Genomic DNA, 19,690 nt, shown 5'->3' with positions numbered 1-19,690 from the left:
GAGGATGATAAAAAAAGAGAAGAAGAAATTAACAACAACAATATCAAGAAGAAGAAGATAGTCATGGTGACCATTACGACGATAATGATGTCGAATGAGGAAGAAGGAAGAAGGAACGTAAGAAAAAGAAGAAGCAGTGACAATCATTAAAGGAGAGAGAAAGTGGCACAAATTTTTAGTTTTAACAACTTAGGTTAATTTAATTGGTAAAAAGATTTGGATACCTAGCATTTTTATTTCTATTTATTCGGATAGTGGAAAGTAATTTTTTTATTTTTGAGTAATACTTCAAATAGGTGCCCAAAGATTTGGTTATCTGACAGATTTGTCCCCCCAGAAAAGTTAACTAAGTCCCCAGTCCCCAAAATTGTTAGATATATGCAATATATATCCATGGTCCAGGTTTAGCCGGTTAACCGAACACTCTCTCTCCTACGTGGAGGTGATCAGTGTGACGTGTCAGGTTAAAGGCTATGCATTGCTTCCAAGACCCATTGGTCCCTGCACACGTGGCCAAAACGACGTCGTTTAAGAGCTTCTTCAAACGACGTCATTTTAAGTGGGACAGATTAGTTCCCAAGCTTTCTCATGTTAGTATTATAAAATGGCAGCGTTGTGAGAGGCGCAATACGTCGTCGTTTCAAAAGGGGATCAACATAAAATTAGGTCTTCATCTTTAACCCCTGTCTCTTTGTCTCCAACCCATGTATCTTAGTGTGTGAGAGAGGGTTTTTGGCTTCGAAGAAGGTGATGGCGAGTGGAGGCAGCATGTCAGTTGCAAGTCGGAGATGTGGTCAGAGAACTATTGATAATGTCTTCAGTGTTGACAACAGTTCGACTGGCTTCCGAAGGGGGCGACTTAGAAGAGGAGAACATCCTAAGTGCAAGTGCAGGACATATGCTGTAATATCCAGGCCTCGCACAGCAGAAAACCCGAATAGGCAGTTCTTTGGCTATCCTCACTTCAAGGTACTTTAGAGTGGTGAATTTTTGTGGTGCTATAGTTTTGATAATTGGGGACTAAGACTAATGTTATGATTTTTCTTTTGTTATTCTGATTGCAAGAAAAGCAAAGTTATTATGATTTTTTTGTACGGTTTGATGAGATTTTTGGGTATCTAGTGGATGATGTAGTTAAAAGTAGTAGATTGGCTTCTATAGAGACATGTGTGGGTGAAGAATTTGGTGCATGTTAGAATTTTAGCTTGGAAGAGAGAGTGAAATAATTGGAGGAGATGTTAATAAAGAGGAATGAAGATAGTTCAAAAGTCGAGAAAGATAGTGTTTTCAAGTTGTTTAGTAGTGTAATAATAGGTGCACTTATAGTTGTGATTTTGTTTTGTATTTACGTGGTGGTTATTTAAGCAATTAGCATTGTATGTTTGTTGAAAAAATGTTGTACTTGAATGGCTTATTTTAGTTAAATGAACATTAGAGATTGACAATGATGTTGAACAGAAGTTAGTCTATATCCAAATTAGAGTATGCAAAATAATTTGGCCAAGTAGATATTACAAAATATAGTATATAATCCAAACCAGAATATTCAAATATCATGTATCAAAATATTAACATAAAGTAACATCAACATAGAATATATACATAAGTAGTATCAAAATGTTAACAAATCAAAGAAGGACTATTTCCTTCTACACACACTGATGTAAAGTGGTAACACAAAAAGTATTAAAAGTGGAAGTCTAATTTCTTCAAAATAACAAACAAAGTCCTATCTCTTTCACAATAAATTTCAAGAAAGCATCATTTCTTCTTAGAGAGGTTCAGTTCGGGAGTTAGAATGAATTTGAACATTCTGGAGGTTGTGCCACTACTTGTAGCGACCATTGTTCAACACTCACACTCTCCTGACTCTTGGACCTAATTATTTTCTGCTTTGGACATCTAAAAGGCTGCTGAGGTTGAGTCTATCTTTCCTAATAAAATTGTAAACAATTATGAGTATTCTAACATAAGATATTAGTATCTAGTGTTTAGGAATTAATAGTGAAACACATTATCAAGCATATTTACAATTGCAGCATTTACATTCATTCCAACATCTAGTACAGTAGCATTTGTTGGTGTCTCAAGCCGAATAACCTCATACATGAACAAATTTATTAGGACAATTAAATCCGTTATGATGTATCTTATAAGTCAAATAGGTCCTTTAGAATTTATACTATAAGTCAAACAGGTCCCTGATCAATAATATTATATGTCAAGTTGGTCTTTATAACAGAGCAAGTAATTGCTGTAAAAAATTTGAGTCCTAAACATGTTATAACAGATCTCTTATTTTTCTTCTAGTTGGTTCTAGTTGGCTACTTCATAGTTAGTTTCCTAACAAAACCGTATATATATATATATATATATATATATATATATATATATATATATATATATATATATATATATATATAGAGAGAGAGAGAGAGAGAGAGAGAGAGAGAGAGAGAGAGAGAGAGAGAGAGTTAACTTCAATTTTCATCAACAATTCTGAGGCATGACCCAACATTGACATTGGCCTTCTTAAAGGAGTGAAGCTTTCCACGTTAATAACCTTCGCACACACACCAGCATCTATGCACCTTAAGAGCTGGATTGCCCCAATTTCAATTTCGTTGCAAAACTTATTTCCTTTGTTTCTCCTATGGTCTCAACCATTACATCTTTTCCCTTTCCTACGACCAACTACAATCATCGCAAGAGGACCTCCACTTCATCGGTATTATCACTACCAGAGAAATGGATCTTAGCCATGGGAAAATACTGACGAAGGAGAATCAGTGACAGTTTTCTCACCGTAGTAACGACTTGCATTTTTGTGGCCAAATTGTTTGGAGCTTTGTCATGTTATTTTGTTTGTAGCAAAGTTGAGCTTGACTTTTTTAACCGCCAAATTCTACACTTTTATCAACAAATTTGGTGTTTTCCTTTATTCCTTTCAAAAAAATTTTATGCAGCTTTTACTCCCTAAATTTAAAACCTAATATCAAATAAATTTAGTTTTTCAAGGTGCAGGGCTTATCCATTATTGTTGTTGGTTTCTTCTCCCTCTTTTCCAGTGTTGTAATTTTCAATTGATAAAGTATGTTTATCTGATTTTAAATTCTCTTGATGATTTGCGGTTTTCATACTTCCTATGATTCTTAAACTCAATCTTGTTTTTTTTTTTTTTTTGCTTAGTAGCAGTTATGCTTTCTAACTAGCTAAAGTTGTTAGTTTTTTCTTTCTTGATTTAGCAGTAATTACTTAGTGTGGTTGTGTTGCTCATCACCTATATAAATAGGAAAAGTACGAGGAGTCAATATATGTTTTATACAATGTATACAATAGAGTTAAATTGAAATTAGAATTAAATTAGAGGCAACTAATTAATTTTGAGTAGTTTCTAATTTAAATTTTGAATCAAATCATGATTCCTATCAGTTATGGAATCAAATTAGGATTACCTAATTAAATTAGAGGCAATTAATTAATTTTGAGTAGTTTCCAATTTAAAATTTGAATCAAATTATGATTCCCGTCAGTTATGAAATCAAATTAGGATTACCTCCCTCTCTCAATATGGTGTGAACTTATTCTCTCACTCTCTCCTCGAAGCAAAAGCCGGTACAGTGCCACCACGGTTACCAACCGCCGTCGTTGCATAGGCCACCGTACGTATGGAGGACGCGCATATTGTGTGAGTCGAGCTTGCGGCACCACAGCAACCCGGACGTCCAGCGCCTCCGTCGTAGCCAGTTTGTGACTTCTTCCCGTCGCCGGATGTTCACTTTCTCTGTGAACGTGGATGGTTATTCTTGGGTGCTTAGTTGTAGACGATGATTGATGATTATGATTTATCTGACTATCACGGTTTCAAAATATTTTTTTACACGGTTATTTGGTTAGTAGCTAGTCGTTTTATAAAGTAATTACGTTATTATTTAATATTTATACACGTTCACATTGGATGTTCGTTTTTGTATGATTTTGGATGTTTACTTTCTTAGTTTTTGTAGATGTTTATTCTGAGTAATTCAACAACACCCAGACAGCAGGCTGGCGCTGGGATGACGCGAGAACGGGGTTTGGGGCTGCAACTCACATCGGTGGCGCTGAGAGTTGCAGATCACAGATGTTCGGCCGCATGAGGAGTGACGGAGATTCTTCCGGCGAGGGCGTTGGCACGAGGAGGTGGAGCGCGACAGTTCCAGTCAATAGGAACGGAGGCTATACGTCGCGCAATAACAGTGGTGGGATGCAGGTTGCTGCGCACACGGCGGGGTGGCAGAAAAGGGGGGGGGGTTTGTGCGAACAAATAATGGGGTTTTTTGGAGGTAGGGTAACGTTGGATGATGAAGGATTAATGTGAAAGATTTGGGGTAAATTGGGGGTAGATATCACAAAACTGAACAGGCAACTAGAAATTAGGAATAATGATGTTTAATTTACATTATTAATATATATTGGGCCAAATAAATAGTCCATTGTACATATAGTATAAATACCTCATTGGAAGTAAGTTATTTATGTCTAGTAATGCTAGGGTTTAGTGGTTTTAGTGAGTCAAAGCGTATTTTTAGAGTTTCAAATTGTGGAGGTTCTAGCAGTGCATCGCAATAACACGTCAGGACTTAGAGAGGCAACTTCAACAAATTAATGATCAAATAATAATTCTCCACAAATTTTTACTATAAAAGTACAGTGATAAAGTATCTACTTTTTCTTGTGCACTGATAGCATCTATAATTTAATCTTTAGTTATATTTAGTTTAGACTATGTTATTACATATAATTTTATTTGTTATCATAATGAACTTGGTTTATTTTAGTATAATGCATATTTTGAATCATTATTATTTAGTTTGTTACATATTGTATTTTATTATTTATTATGGTTTATTTAATAATATTTTTTAATGTAAAATATTTTGAAAATAGTATTATATATATAAATATAGAAATGAATAGAAGGAAAACAAGTTCAGAAAAAAAAAATTGAATTTATGTGTTGTTAAATAATTCATCAATATTAGTCACGAAAAAAATCGTGGTAAGAAACACATTATGTCCTATGTTAGCCACAAATAAGCCGTGGCAAAATTTAAAATTTTTTTGTACAATTTTTCATTTAACTAAAAAAAAGACTAATGCTAAATAACCCATTAAACATTGGCCACGAAAAATAAATATGACTAAAAAAATCGGCATGTTCAATTTTTATCACGGTAAAATATGGTAGAAATAATTATTTAGTTGTGCATTATTTTATTTTGTCACAAAATAAAATATGCATAAATGTATTAAAATTGTGGTTAACAAAATGTTTCAACCAATTTTAAAATTATAATATAATAAAAAGTGTGGCTAATTAAAAATGCCTTGCCTTCTTTAGTTACAGAAGTATCATCACCACAAATTTTTCTGGAGTCTAGTTACGAATTTTTTTATAGCTAAACCCATGGTTTTTGGTTTGCGATTCTAGAGGGAGATCAGGTACACATCAACCGGCTCGCGCCACTGTTGCTCTACTTCAAAATCATATTAAATTAGTGAGTGTTAATCTTTTGTGGTGGTTAATTTATGAGTTGTTATTGTTATGGTAAGGATGGAATAAAGTGATGGTGGAGAGGGGGTGACAGTATGGTAGAGGTGGAGCACTTAATGGCCATAATCGGGAGAGTAGAATGGTGTGGTTTAGTCATTTCATAGAAATTAATGATTGATTAGATAAATTAATTATTAACTTAATATTATGTTAAAAAATATATATTTTAAAATTTATTTTGTAAAAAAAATATTAAGATTTGTTTTCTCAAAATTAGTATTTACTCAAAAGAAATATAAAAGGATTAGAGATTGTGTTCGAATTGTTCAATAAAAAAGATGGCCGGGTTAGTGTCAATGGGTATTGGGTAATATATAGACCAAATTTAAATGTGTAATAAGTGGATACATGAGAAGTGAGAACATATGATAATGAACCCCAAAATGCTTCATGTGAGTGAGGATGGAGGAATATAAAGTGGTGATGCATATTGCTAGCCGGTACACAAATGGTGATACAGTTTTTATTAGAAGAAGCAAATGTAAAGAAGAAAAATTAATGATCATTGCGGATAATAAAAGATTGGTGGACATGGTAAAAAGGAACAAATACGGAACCCAAGATTTTAATAGGGTAATTTACATTTTTAAATTGTTTCAATCCTAAATTTACGTAAATGTATTGTTTTAAAAATGGTTACGCAATTGCGTTGTTTCACTATATTATATAAATCGTTACTGGCAGTAGCGGTTTATAATTGCACAGAAACCGCTAGAGTCAGCAGCGGATTCTGTTGATTTATGGTTCTTCATAAACCACTGCTGTCAGCAGCGGTTTATGTATGTTGAAATGTGTGCGTAAACCGCTAGTGGCTATAGCGGTTTATGTGTATTCTGTGTCATTGGGTTCCCTATATAAACCATGGAGGAGCCAAATGTGGAGAGGTAGAGTGTTATTCACAAATGGATGGGGAGGATAGTTTTCTGGCTCTGGTCCATTGCTCTGGAAAAATTCAAAAGAGCAAACGCCACGGTGTGAAATTCACAGATAGAGAACCAGTTAGTATTTTTATTCGATCTTCAAGCACATTGGCAGAGATTAAGCTAAGCATAGTACAGAAGCTCGGTACCTGTGGTACGAAGCAGGTTAAAAAGTTGTTTTACAAGATTCCCATTACCGTTGTGTCAACCGGTGTGTGGTTTGAGACCTTTGTGATAGGGTCGGATGAAGACCTGCAGGTCTTGTTTCAATCCAGCCCTCTCTAAATACGGGATGATCCTATCATGCATGGGCATATTCTGTTGCCGTCTCACACTGTATATACACCTAGTGGGCTGCAAAAAACAGCACAATAAATGCAGGATACAATTAAATTCTCCAATCCATAACGAAATTTCCTATCTAATAATAACACATATCTTAAAAATGTCAACAAATTTTTGACCGGTAAACAAATTAATCCCTAAAACCTATAAATTAGAAGTCAATAAACTAGCGAAATTAATTTGTAAAATACTTACTACAATAGCACAAATGACAACAAACTTAACTTATTAGATAACAACCACAATTATAAAAGTATTACAAATCTTAAACAATAAAATTCCAAAAAAAAAAATTTTTTCATATTCTAACCTTCATACTATTTTTAAAACTAAAAGGGACTAATCTATAAAATCCGTATATGCTTACATTCATATCATTCTTCTAGCTAAAAAATGCTAAGCCTTAAAAAAATACCAAAACAATTAACTAACCTCGTCACCAATGGAACCGGCAACATGCGCAACACCGTTCAATAGGTACATGCTCCTTCTGTCTTCTGCCATGATATCCCGCCGGAAGTCGCCCCTCAAATACCTCGAACCCCCTCTCAACTTGCTCTGACCTCTCTCTAGAATTTTCTCTTCCAACCTACAATTGTATAATCCGCGGCTGGCTCAGCGGTTTATATAGTGATGCATACTTAACGTAAACCGCTATAGCCTGTAGCGGTTTACGCACACATCCCCACGCACATAAACCGCTGCTGCCAGCAGCGGTTTATGACCAACTTCTCTCAAACATAAACTGCGATGGGCTGCCGCGGTTTTTATGCTGCACTTTTTGAACAGAATCCGCTGCTGGCTCTAGCGGTTTCTTTGCAATTATAAACCGCTACTGCCAGTAGCGGTTTATATAATATAGTGAAACAACGTAATTGCGTAACCATTTTTGAAACAATGCATTTGCGTAAATTTGGAATTGAAACAATTTAAAAACGTAAATTGCCCATTTTAATATGTTAAAATATAATTAAAATCGATTAGAATTATTTAATATATGTGAATACGATATATTTAATATATAATATTATGTTTTTATTATTACGATTTTTCTAGCATCTATAAATACTTTTTATATTGTATCATTTGAGACGATTTGAAAAGACAACTTAAATACACTTAATAATACACTTTTCAGTTTAGTCTTTTATTTCTAATATGGTATAAGAGTCATATGGTATAAGAGTCATAGTATCCTTCTTGAAGAGGATAGATTGTTTTCATTGCGGTGAAATCACCGTAATTTTTACATTTTTTTCTATGGCATTCTTCTTTCTTTTTTTGTCACTCCTTTCTATGGCATTCTTCTTTTTTTGTCACTCCTTTGATGCTTTTTCACCTCACCGACTAACTTATTTTATCTGTCTTATATTCTTTCGAGTCAAATGATCAAACATCATTCTCATCCGCTGTTTACCTGTTTTCATAAAGAAATCATATAGTTTTCGCTCTCTTTCGATTCCGTTCTCTCGTGGCAGTTCCGTCTGCGTTCTCTCGTGACAGTTCCATTTCGTCTGTGTTTCCTTGTGCCAGTCTGCGTTTCTTTCTAGCAGCTGCACTTCCTTCATACAGCGGCAGTTCCATCTGCGCTTCTTTCAGATAAACGGCAGTTCCATCTGCACCCGTTTTTATCAGTTTATGCAGTTTTTTTCTCTTTATTGTGTTCTTTTATATTGTATCATTTGAGATAATTTGAATAGATAACTTGAATACATTCAATAATACATAAATCATTTTTTCAGTTTAGTCTCTTGTTTCTAACACAATAGAACAAAACAGTGAATATGAGCCAATTATTGTTCAAGAATGTCACTTTGGAATATAGTAGTGGGGTGAGCTTTAAGGCACGTAGCCAATGGTAGCCTCTGAAAAGAGTAAAAATGATTCTTAGAGAGAATGTGGTTAAAGTAAAAGGCATAGAAGCTATGCAAGGGAAGAACATAATAGAGGGGTGAATTACATTATTAACAAGGTTATTCCAAAAGGTTCGAGTTCAGTTTATAGGAGAGAAAATAATTTAAGCTTAAGAAGCAATGGGATCAATTGGAATTGCATGAGCAAGTGGGTGTAGTGGGTGTCATAAGAATTAGTTGAGGAAAAGAACATAGAAAGGTGGAAATTGTTGTGTTATTAGAAGGTGAAAATTAATGCATGGTAGTAGTAGATAGTGCACAATCTATATGTACTACTGGAAGGGCCGTGCTTATTTTAAAGTAATTAGAAAAGTAAAAAAATAATTATTTATTTTAAATATTGAAATTTTAATTTTATTTTTAGATAAAATATTCTTAATTATTTAGAAGGGCATTATTTTATAATTTTAATGTATATTTTGTATTTTAATATATATTCTATCTTAATAGTTAATTTTAATAGTTAATTTTAATAGCTAATTTGAATATACACCTATTAAAATTGTAGTCTTAATATTCTTGTAACGAATAATTATTGGGTGCAGCCGTGCAGTGATTCTGTTGTAAATTGCACCTTAAATGATACAAAAATAATAATAATAATATCGGCACTATTTTTACATATTTTTTCATTATTTAGCAACTTTTTATAAATTTTAAAATTAAAAAATATTAAATTTGATCAAGTTATATATTTTAAATAATAAAAAATATGACCTTAATTCTAACTATGCGTTTTAAGTATTATTAAAATTTTATAATTTTAATAACTACCGGAATCGACATAATTAACCCCATAGAATATATATAGGATTGACTATTGAGACATTTTTATTTTGATCTTCAGAGGATTGGGACCTTTGAATTGCTCTTTTTAGTCTCTTAAACAAATATAATTTTTATCTTACTCTTAAAATTTGGATTCAAAGATCTTAGATTTATATATATATATATATATATATATATATATATATATATATATATATATATATATATATTGAAAACTTCACATCTTAACCAATTTCATGTTAATTACTGTTAATGGTGTTGCACTCGTAATATTTGTGCCAAAATGTAGCTTCATGCGTGATTCTTCGTGTTGTACTCTTATAATGTTGTAGTTATCGCTTTTTAAAGAAGATACATAAAAGAGAAAATATAATTATAATTAAACCATATGTTTTAGGACTAGAAGGTTACTATAAAAGAGCTTTGCCTTTATTTTATTATATTATTTGTGATGTACTGTAGTCCAATACTCCAATCGTGCTAGCTTTGTATATTATTTTCAATTTTCCAATCACAACTCGTTTTGTATTTTAAGGTATCTTTCTGTGAATATTTATCTAAAAAATATTGTAAAAATTAAAAAAGTTTTTAAATATGTTTAAAATACGGATATTTCAATGATTTTAACTATTCATTTTAGTTAATATATATTATATATATTTTTTATAATAGATCAACGACTAAAATTATTAAAACACTTATAAATCTTTTTTTTATTGATGGTGTATTAGTATATAATCCAATTAGTCCGCTCATTATTATTTTATTGCACAATTTTAGCTTATTTTTTTATCTATTTTATAGAAGAATAACTTTTACCAAATTGTTTTAGAAATGAATAAGCATATCGTTGCTCTTTGAAATCATAATTTGCATTCACATCATGAATGATTAACATTTCTCTCAAAAAAGTACAGCAAAATTTAACCTAAAAAATATACATGATAAGTTTATGTACTACTTTTTAGTAAATAGAGTTTTTTAATTACCCAAATCAGTCTCTAAAGATTTTAAAAGCGAATATTTTAGTTTTCAAAAAAAATTAATATACAAATCAATCTTTAAGGTTTTACTCTGGCAAACAAATCAATCCCCAATTTATTTTACGGTTGAGTAATTATCTAGATCAGTCTCCAAGAATTTTAAAAACGGACATTTTAGTTCTCAAGAAAAATTAATATGCAGATCAATCTCCAATATTTTTTTCTATTAGACATAACAGTTCTCGATCCAAAAAAAAATTAAAATAATAATAATAATAATAATAATAAATTATTATTATTATTATTATTATTATTATTATTATTATTATTATTATTATTATTATTATTATTATTATTATACCATAACTTTTTGTATTTTTTGAACAAAAGTAATAATAAATTTATTCATTAGATTTTTATGTATGTATTTATAATATATATATAGTCACTAAATAATAATAATAATAATAATCAATAAAATTATTAGAGATTATTCTACAAGAAATTTAAAGTTAAAATTATTTGATATTTTTATATTTAATATAATAAAAAAATGTCCTATTTTAAAAATTATGTTTGTATTAAAAGAAAATATTTTAATTTAGATTTCAAAACATCATTATTCACCATTTTAATTTAGATTTCAAAGCATCATTGTTCACCTCTTCCTCTAAAATAAGCACACAGCTTATTTTATATTCAAAAATAAACTTCAACTCTATTTCATAAGATACATGAGTTATTTATACTAGTAAGAGAAGGAAAAGCTTTCATAACTTGAATGATGTGGAACTAATACATAACACAAAGTACACTATCCTAAAGAATATGGGACTTGTATTCCCTTATTATAATTAACTAATATAATTAACTTGCTCCTCCGCCATTCTCCCTGGTTGAAAGAACTCTTGCGTGAAAAGATCCTGTTGGGACGCCGTTTAGTCTCACCAATTTTGGCGAGGTTAACAACCCCACTATTATGGTGAAAGTAGCCATAAACTCACCTTGGTTGGCCAAGCCAAGGATGCATCTCTTATTCTCAAAGAGAGCCCAGAAAAAAATAAGCACACAGCTTATTTCATATTAAAAAATAAACTTCAACTCTATTTCATAAATAAAAAGTACATAAGTTATTTATAATAGTAAGAGAAGGAAAAACTTTCATAATTTAGACGATATGAGACTAATACATAACACAAAGTTTACTATCCTAAAGAATATAGGACATGTATTCCCTTATTACAATTAACTAATATAATTAACCTACTAATTCTACTTGCTCCTGCGCCAAATACCATGATCATGCCACAAAGAAAAAGATGCAAAACCTAATATTGCCAACGGTTACTTAAAAAAAAAAAAGATAAGATCCCTAGAGAAGTCTTGCGTACTAAATTTCAACAATTTCTTTAAATTAACATTGGATTAATGTATCCACAAATAACATCTCAATTTCTCTACCAACATCGTATAGACAATAATCAAACAAAAAACTTTGAAAGGAGAATAAATTAGCGTTATATCTTACCAACATTCATAGTGAGTAACTGGACACATTTTTCTCAAATGCATGAAATAATAGTGCAATTTGCAATGCAAATATATCTAAGCAAAAACTTCTAAGAGAATATTCAATGTGATTTTGATCAATGTCTGATTGAAAATCATTATATATCTAGATAATGAGCTGCTGTAATGTCACATATCACAATATAGATAGAAATTGAATAAGATACTCTAAATTCAGATGATATATATAAATTTAATTATGTGAACTTAAGTGCAAACATACTATGGCAATTCAATTCATAAGTATTTCGCATTAATGTCGAGAAAAAAAATCACATTCAAAGTGTATAATATAAGTAGCCTAAATTAATAAATACACCAATAATTAATTCCGTCTTCAATGTAAAAAGATTTAGACCAAAATTTATTGTAAAATTAAAAAAATTCTGATCATAAATAATAAATAATCTATTACTAATTCCTTTTTTCATTACTAATTCTTCACTTGCAACTTTTTCTCCATCCCTTGATCATTTATATCAAGAACTAACTCTGCTATTTCTTTAACAAAATCAACAATGACACCATCAATCCTCGTTAGATGTTGCATGTAAACTGCCTTAGGAATATTGCTTAATTTTCCATATGTAAAGAGATAAAGCTTATTAGAACACTTCTTGATCTTTCTTACAGCTTCAAGATTTCTAAATATTTAATTTTTTTGACTTCAGAGACTATTGCTTGCAATTTGTGCTCTATGCAAAGATTTAGAGCCTCCTCTAATGAATTTCTTCTCACATATACATAAAGTTCACATCCTCCTACATAATTTTGTGATCTGCTTCAGCAGCCAGCCAATCTTTTTGATACATCATCAACATGTTTTGGATAAAAAAATAGAATAACTTCAAAAAAGCTAGAACTTCTGACATTTTTCACGGATAGTAAAATAATTTTTAAGGTTCAATTTTATTTTTAAAGCAAACAAAAATAAATAAAAAAATATGAACAACAACAAAAGGAAAAAGCATATACTAGGATTTATTGATTTTAGGATTTTAAAGTTTAATATTTTAAAAAAAATAAAAAAATCTATGTGTACATAACACGAAATTTAACCTGAGACAATTTTATTTTATATTTTAGAAATGATTCAATTTACTCTTAAATTGAAACGATTAAGTATAAAATTAAAATAATAATTCTAAAATGTTTGAATAAAACTGAAGACATTTAAAAAAGGTAAAATTAAAAGTTAGCAAACGGTAACAATTAAACTAAAAATTATGTTTTTCCTAATATTTATTTCGATAAAACATAATTTTTGTTGTCTAACTTTTGAATTTGCTTTCAATTTCACTTACAATATTTTTATGCAGTTTTAATATTACCCATTTTATTAATGATAAAAGCAGGCCTTTTTGCCAATGATTTTTATTTCATTTATGCCTAAATGATGAGCCACGTTGTCATTTTATTTAATATATATCCTTATTATTTGAAAGTCTTCAAAATCTGCTATGTATATAAAATATAAATTCAAGTCACCAAAAAAAAAATATAAAATATAAATTCTTGGTACTTGTGTTCAATTTTTAATAGGGTTCCCAATAGGTTTTAATAATGTGTTCAATTTCCTTACTATTTAATATTTCTAATAGGTTTTCCAATCTGTGTGAACATTTTGTCAACACAAACTCATTCTTATGGTCAAAGACATTTTTAGTGTTCAAACGTATCGGAAAGAGGAGAAGGTTTACCATACCCGCTCTATCTAACTCTGAGTAGAGAGTATTGTAACAAGACCAACCATAATTGGATCATCACTCCATCACTACAAAGATAACTTATCAAAATTAACACTATAGCAATTCATAGGTCAGCAATATAGACTCTTAAAATAAAATTGATTTTTGTTATTTTCAAGAAATAAATTAATTTAAAATTAAAATTTATATTATAATTAATTAATGAAATAAAATTAATATCATCTTAGAGATACAACATTACTTTATAAAAAATTAATAAAATTTTGTCATTCATATAATTATATTAATAAAATAATTAAAAATAATATAAAATTTTAACTAAACTAAAATTAAATATTAAAGGAATAAATTTTATTATAATTTTAAATTATTATTTATGACATATAATTCCACAAATATTTATATATCATTTTATAGAATCCAGAATAAAATTAAAATTTAATCTAGTATTAAAGATGTTCTTAGAGTTAAAAGTGAGATACAGAGCATTTAAAGAACCTTGGTCATCCATGATGTTTTCATGGGCAATAATTTCTCTATCTTCATGGACATTTAAGCCGCCGACCCCATGGTTATTTAATGCCATACAAACCACACATGAAGTCGTCCATACTCCCCCAAATACCATTGATTTATACTTTAATTTTATTTTGATGTGCTTTCTCATAAACACATGCATGCATGCTGGGTATACAAATAAGTTTTTATTTATAAAATTTTATTTTGATTAAGAAAAGTATTAAAATCATAAAAAATGTTATAAATTACTCTTATAGTAATATTTTGTTACCCATCAATTTAAATATATTTTCTACCATAAAGTGATATTTTTATATATTGTTCGAGATATAATTATTTATATATTTGTTTATCAATTTAAGTTTTTAAAAGAAATAATATTATGATATAGTACTAGAATTTTTATAATTCTTGTTGAACAAATATATATATATATATATATATATATATAATATAATTATACAAAAGAATTTAAGTACACACGAAAAAATTTATTTAATAAAATGTGGTAGAGATATAATTATTTGGTGAATTCTACTCTACTTTTTCTAAAATAAAGGGTAAATGACCCCTTGTAATATATACAGTGATTATTCATAAATTATTCTTCTATCAGAGTTCTAAAATTTACGTTATCTTCTCTTTTCTTTTTAATTGATGCGATATTTTTCTTGAAACTTGATAGTAGTGTCATTTTCATAATTCCCACCAAATACACCTATTCTTCTCCAATTTTAAAACCATAATTCCTCTCAAATCCAATTACCATTTCCAATCAATTAGGTTAGAATTTTAAACTTGTTCATATGATTTCAATCTCCCATTTCAATGAGCACATCTATTAATCTTTTAGCTCTCTCCTTCTTAAGATTTTTTTCCTAGTATTTTCTTAAAATTCGGTGGGATCAACAATGATACTCCTCTTCAGATAACCAACCCTCGTAGCATTGTATAACTATATAACAAACACAAATCAAAATATTAGTTAGTCATAAAAACAACGAGTCAATAATTAGCATTTTAGAATTTTTATTATCTGAATAATGATTAAAAAATAATTTAAGAGCAATTAAAGAGAAAAAATAAAAAATAAAATATCTTGGTGTCTTCTTTCACGCACCAATTACCATTATTTTTAACTAATATATCACAAATTTCTATCAGCTTTTTAGCGCTCTTGTTTTTAGGATTTTCTAGCGATCATATTAGAGATAGCAATTAGATTTGACAATCTTATTTAAATTTTAAAACTCTGGTTAAAAGATAATTTATCAATAATCACTGTATATATCACAAGGGATAATTTATCTTTTATTTTAGAGAGGGCATGGTAGAGTTCACCTAATTATTTATGTATATTTTTTTAGCTATTTAAATTCTTGAAAATAGTAGTATCATGAAATGAAGCAAACTTCATTATGTGTGTCAAGCATAGTATTACTTTATCATAACTACCACTTTGTCATACCTTTACCAAATCTTACAATTTTACCATGAAGAAATATAACTCTACCTTTGGCAATTCACCTAATTCAAAAGTACGACGAAAAAAACAATTAAATCAATTTATTAAATAGATACTTTTTGAAAAATAAAAGTAAACTGTTTTCTTTAATATGTGAAGGACTAGCAACAATGCTAGTCAACTACGCTATTAATCATTGTCAACCATACTCAAGTACTCAACAACCTTTTGAATAAAACGCAGTCCCACTTTCAAAAAACTAGCCACCATTGAGTGGAAGAATAATGGACCTGCTTCTCCTCACTCTTCATCTTCTTCTCTTACCCTTCACAACATCACAACAACAGAACCAAAACTACCCTTCTTCTGGGACACAAAGAAACGATACCTACTGTGACTACCCTTCAGTTTGTGGACCAAATGGGAACTGTGACATTAATCAATCACCAGCATGTTTCTGTTTGGATGGTTTCACACCTAAGTCACCGAGTGGTTACAGTTCAATGGATTATACACAGGGCTGTGTTAGAAACAAGGCTTTGAATTGTAGCACTGACGTGTTTGTTGCTTATTCTGTGTTCAAGGAACCAAGTGGCGGCTACTCTTTGTTGAACCAAAGATTGGGAGCGGAAGGTTGCAAGGGAAGCTGCAAGAGTAATTGTTCTTGCATGGCTTATTCTGTAACTGGGAGTGCATGCAAATTGTGGAGTGGTGATTTGTTTGATGTTAGGTTGGTTAAGGAAGGTGGTCAAGCTCTTTATATTCGAATGTCAGCTTCAGAGGAACACAGTATGTATTAACCTCTTTTAATCATTGATTAATTATTGTCCACATTTGTTAAAAATCATAATTGTCACTGTCTTGTTTATTATTTCTTTTTGTAATGGTAGTTTCATATTTATTTTAAATGGTGAATTGTGGATATCAGAATCTGGAGGGGGAAATCACAAGAAGATAGTTGGAATAATAGTAGGAAGCACAGTTGCTACAGTTTCTGGAATGATAATGATATTGGCCTGTTGTTACATATTCAGAAAAAGAAGAAAGAAGTTAGAAGGTAAATTGTTTAAATGTTAAAATACATTAATTCTCTCTTATGTGATGATACTGTTAAATGGTAATGTTTATTTTACTTAATAATTCACCCTCTTTTAGTTGGTTTTTGTCATAATTTCCTTTTCTTTAAATAATAAATCATGTTATAACTTATAAGCAGATATGAGATTGAGAGCTAGTGAGATTGTTGATCAAATCAATGAATATGAAGAAGGAGATATAGAGCTTCCATTTCTTGACCTATCAAGAATAGTTGAAGCCACTGGTAATTTTGCAATGGGAAACAAGTTAGGGGAAGGTGGTTTTGGACCTGTGTACAAGGTGAATTTCTAACATGACACTTTATTAATTTCAGAACAGGTAACTTCTGCAAACTTAAGAAATTTTACTTTCTCTGAGCAATTGTTATTCAGGGGACATTAGATGATGGTCGTCAAATCGCGGTAAAGAAGCTTTCGAGTAGTTCTGGGCAGGGGATAAATGAATTCAAGAATGAAGTACTACTCATAGCCAAACTTCAACACCGAAATCTTGTAAGGCTTCTCGGATGTTGCATCGAAGATGAAGAGAAACTGCTGATATATGAGTACATGCCTAATAAAAGCTTAGACGGCTTTATTTTTGGTCAGGATCCATTAAGCTACCCTGTAAATGTAAACTATCTGATTGACATAGTTGCTATCCCTTTATGCCAATGCTTTACTTTGTGACCAAAATATCATTGTATTGTGGTCACAGATCAAACACGGAGAAAATTATTGGATTGGCCTAAGCGTTTCAACATCATTTGTGGGATTTCTAGAGGCCTACTTTATCTTCACGAGGATTCTAGGTTGAGGATTATACATAGAGATCTCAAAGCAAGTAACATTTTATTGGACAATGAGATGGATCCAAAGATCTCTGACTTTGGTTTGGCTCGATGTTTTGGAGGAGATCAAAGCAAAGGAAATACAAAGAAAATAGTAGGAACTTTGTAAGAATTGTTCTCTTTTTATTCTCACTTTTAGTCAAAAGCTAAATAAAAAACCTTGGTAATGATCAATCTAATGTTTGTTTTGTTAACTTATAGTGGATATATGGCACCAGAATATGCTATTAGTGGACACTTCTCGGTAAAATCTGATGTGTTCAGTTTCGGAATTTTGTTGCTGGAGATAATCACAGGGAGAAAAAATAGAGGGATATATTTTCCAAGTGACAATGTGAATCTATATGGACATGTAAGTACATATATGAGGAAACTAGTTTAGTATGCTACATTTCAAGAATTCTAACATGATGAATTTGTGTACTAGGCATGGGATCTATGGAAGCAAGGAAGGTCCTTAGAACTAGTTGATGAATGCCTTAAGGAGTCATGGAATTCGTCGGAAGCGCAGCGCTGCATCCACATTTGCCTGCTATGCGCGCAGCAGCATCCGCAAGATAGGCCGGACATGTCATCTGTGGTTCTGATGTTAGGAAGTGAAATCGATTTGCCTCAACCAAAGTTTCCTACTTTCATCATTGGTGGAAATTCTGATGGCAAAAGTTCTTCCTCTTGTCAAAATGAAATAAGCATTACAGAGGTGGAACCTCGATAACAATTATATATAGCTCTTTCTTAAGCTGGACAGAGGAACCAAGGAGGAAGGAGGATCGAGAGCAATGACTGAGGTGCTTCTGCGCAATCGTCTAGAACATCTGGTTGGAAAGAAACAGAAGAGTATTCCAGAATGTAAGCAAAGGTGTGGAAGAAATATTCAACATGACGGTGATGAACTCCAACGAATGAAAAGGTGTAGATTCCTTTGGTTGTTGATGGCTATGCCGAAGATAATAGAGAGACTCTTTTTTGTGCTGTTGTGTCAGTTTTTCTAAGCTTTTTGGTACTGGTGTGTCTGTTAGTTTATTGTTCCACTGTGTTGTGTTGTGTTGAGCTTTTGTGTTAAAAAAAAAATATAGCTCTTTCTTTCTCTTGTTATAATAGTTAGAATTTAGAAACCTTGGTTGCATATAACATGCACCCCAAATTTTGTGTAGTATCTCAACTTTCATGACACAATGTGGTAATGTTTATGTACTTTATACCCTTTGTACTTTGTCAATGTTCTGTTTTAGCTGTATCTTAACTCTCATTTTAGTGTTAAAATTAAATGGTCGTTTTTTGAGTGTTCCGAAAAGAGGTTTGTGCAATGACACAAAACTGTAACACCATGACAAAACCAAAATCATCTGATTTTTCCATTTTAACTTTTAATGAGTAGAGGCACTTTTGAATAATGTATCTGAATTAGAGCTCTGTTGTATAACCAATCCATTCAAACAAGAATTATTGCAAAAAATGTTCCCTGCGACAAAGGAATGCATATTTGATATGTTTGAAGTTTAGTTGTTCATGGATTCATGTATTTATCTTTTTGTCCACATGTTATCATTAGTTAGGTTGAATATATTCACACATGCAAATTTTCCAAAATATCAAAGACTTTGGAAAAGGGAAAATTAATGAAGACACATTGCTCAAGTCAATATCGGCTGCTAGCCAGAGTCCCCCCAACAAAAAATCTTAATTCCTCAACAGATTTACGACAAGAAAAATGATGAATAACTTCTTCCTCCTTTCTCGGAAAAAAATTTGGTGCATTTTCTAGTCGGTATAGAGATACGAACTAAATTTCAAGAGTACTTAGAATCATTTCAAAGCATTGCTTTTTACAACTATACCATAGACACACAAAAATAAGTTATTCAATTAGTTATTATATATTTGTATATAAATATATATTATTTAATTTATTTTTAATTTATATTTTATATTTAAATATAAATTCTATACAAATA

General features: G+C 30.7%; 1 protein-coding gene across 1 annotated transcript; it reads left to right on the top strand.

The window, feature by feature from the left end:
• The first annotated feature begins 15,987 nt into the window (after window positions 1–15,987).
• Window positions 15,988–18,972, top strand: LOC112707301 (G-type lectin S-receptor-like serine/threonine-protein kinase SD1-1). The gene is made up of 7 exons (XM_025758982.3): window positions 15,988–16,597; window positions 16,737–16,865; window positions 17,025–17,185; window positions 17,278–17,488; window positions 17,603–17,840; window positions 17,937–18,087; window positions 18,163–18,972. The coding sequence occupies exons 1-7, from the start codon at window positions 16,093–16,095 to the stop codon at window positions 18,448–18,450; spliced, it is 1,683 nt and encodes a 560-aa protein (XP_025614767.1). The 5' UTR covers window positions 15,988–16,092; the 3' UTR covers window positions 18,451–18,972.
• The last annotated feature ends 718 nt before the right edge of the window (window positions 18,973–19,690 follow it).

The sequence above is a fragment of the Arachis hypogaea genome, chromosome 8 (genome assembly GCF_003086295.3).
Source record: "Arachis hypogaea cultivar Tifrunner chromosome 8, arahy.Tifrunner.gnm2.J5K5, whole genome shotgun sequence".
NCBI classification, from domain to species: Eukaryota; Viridiplantae; Streptophyta; class Magnoliopsida; order Fabales; family Fabaceae; genus Arachis; species Arachis hypogaea.
This window is presented reverse-complemented; position numbering and strand designations above follow the sequence as displayed.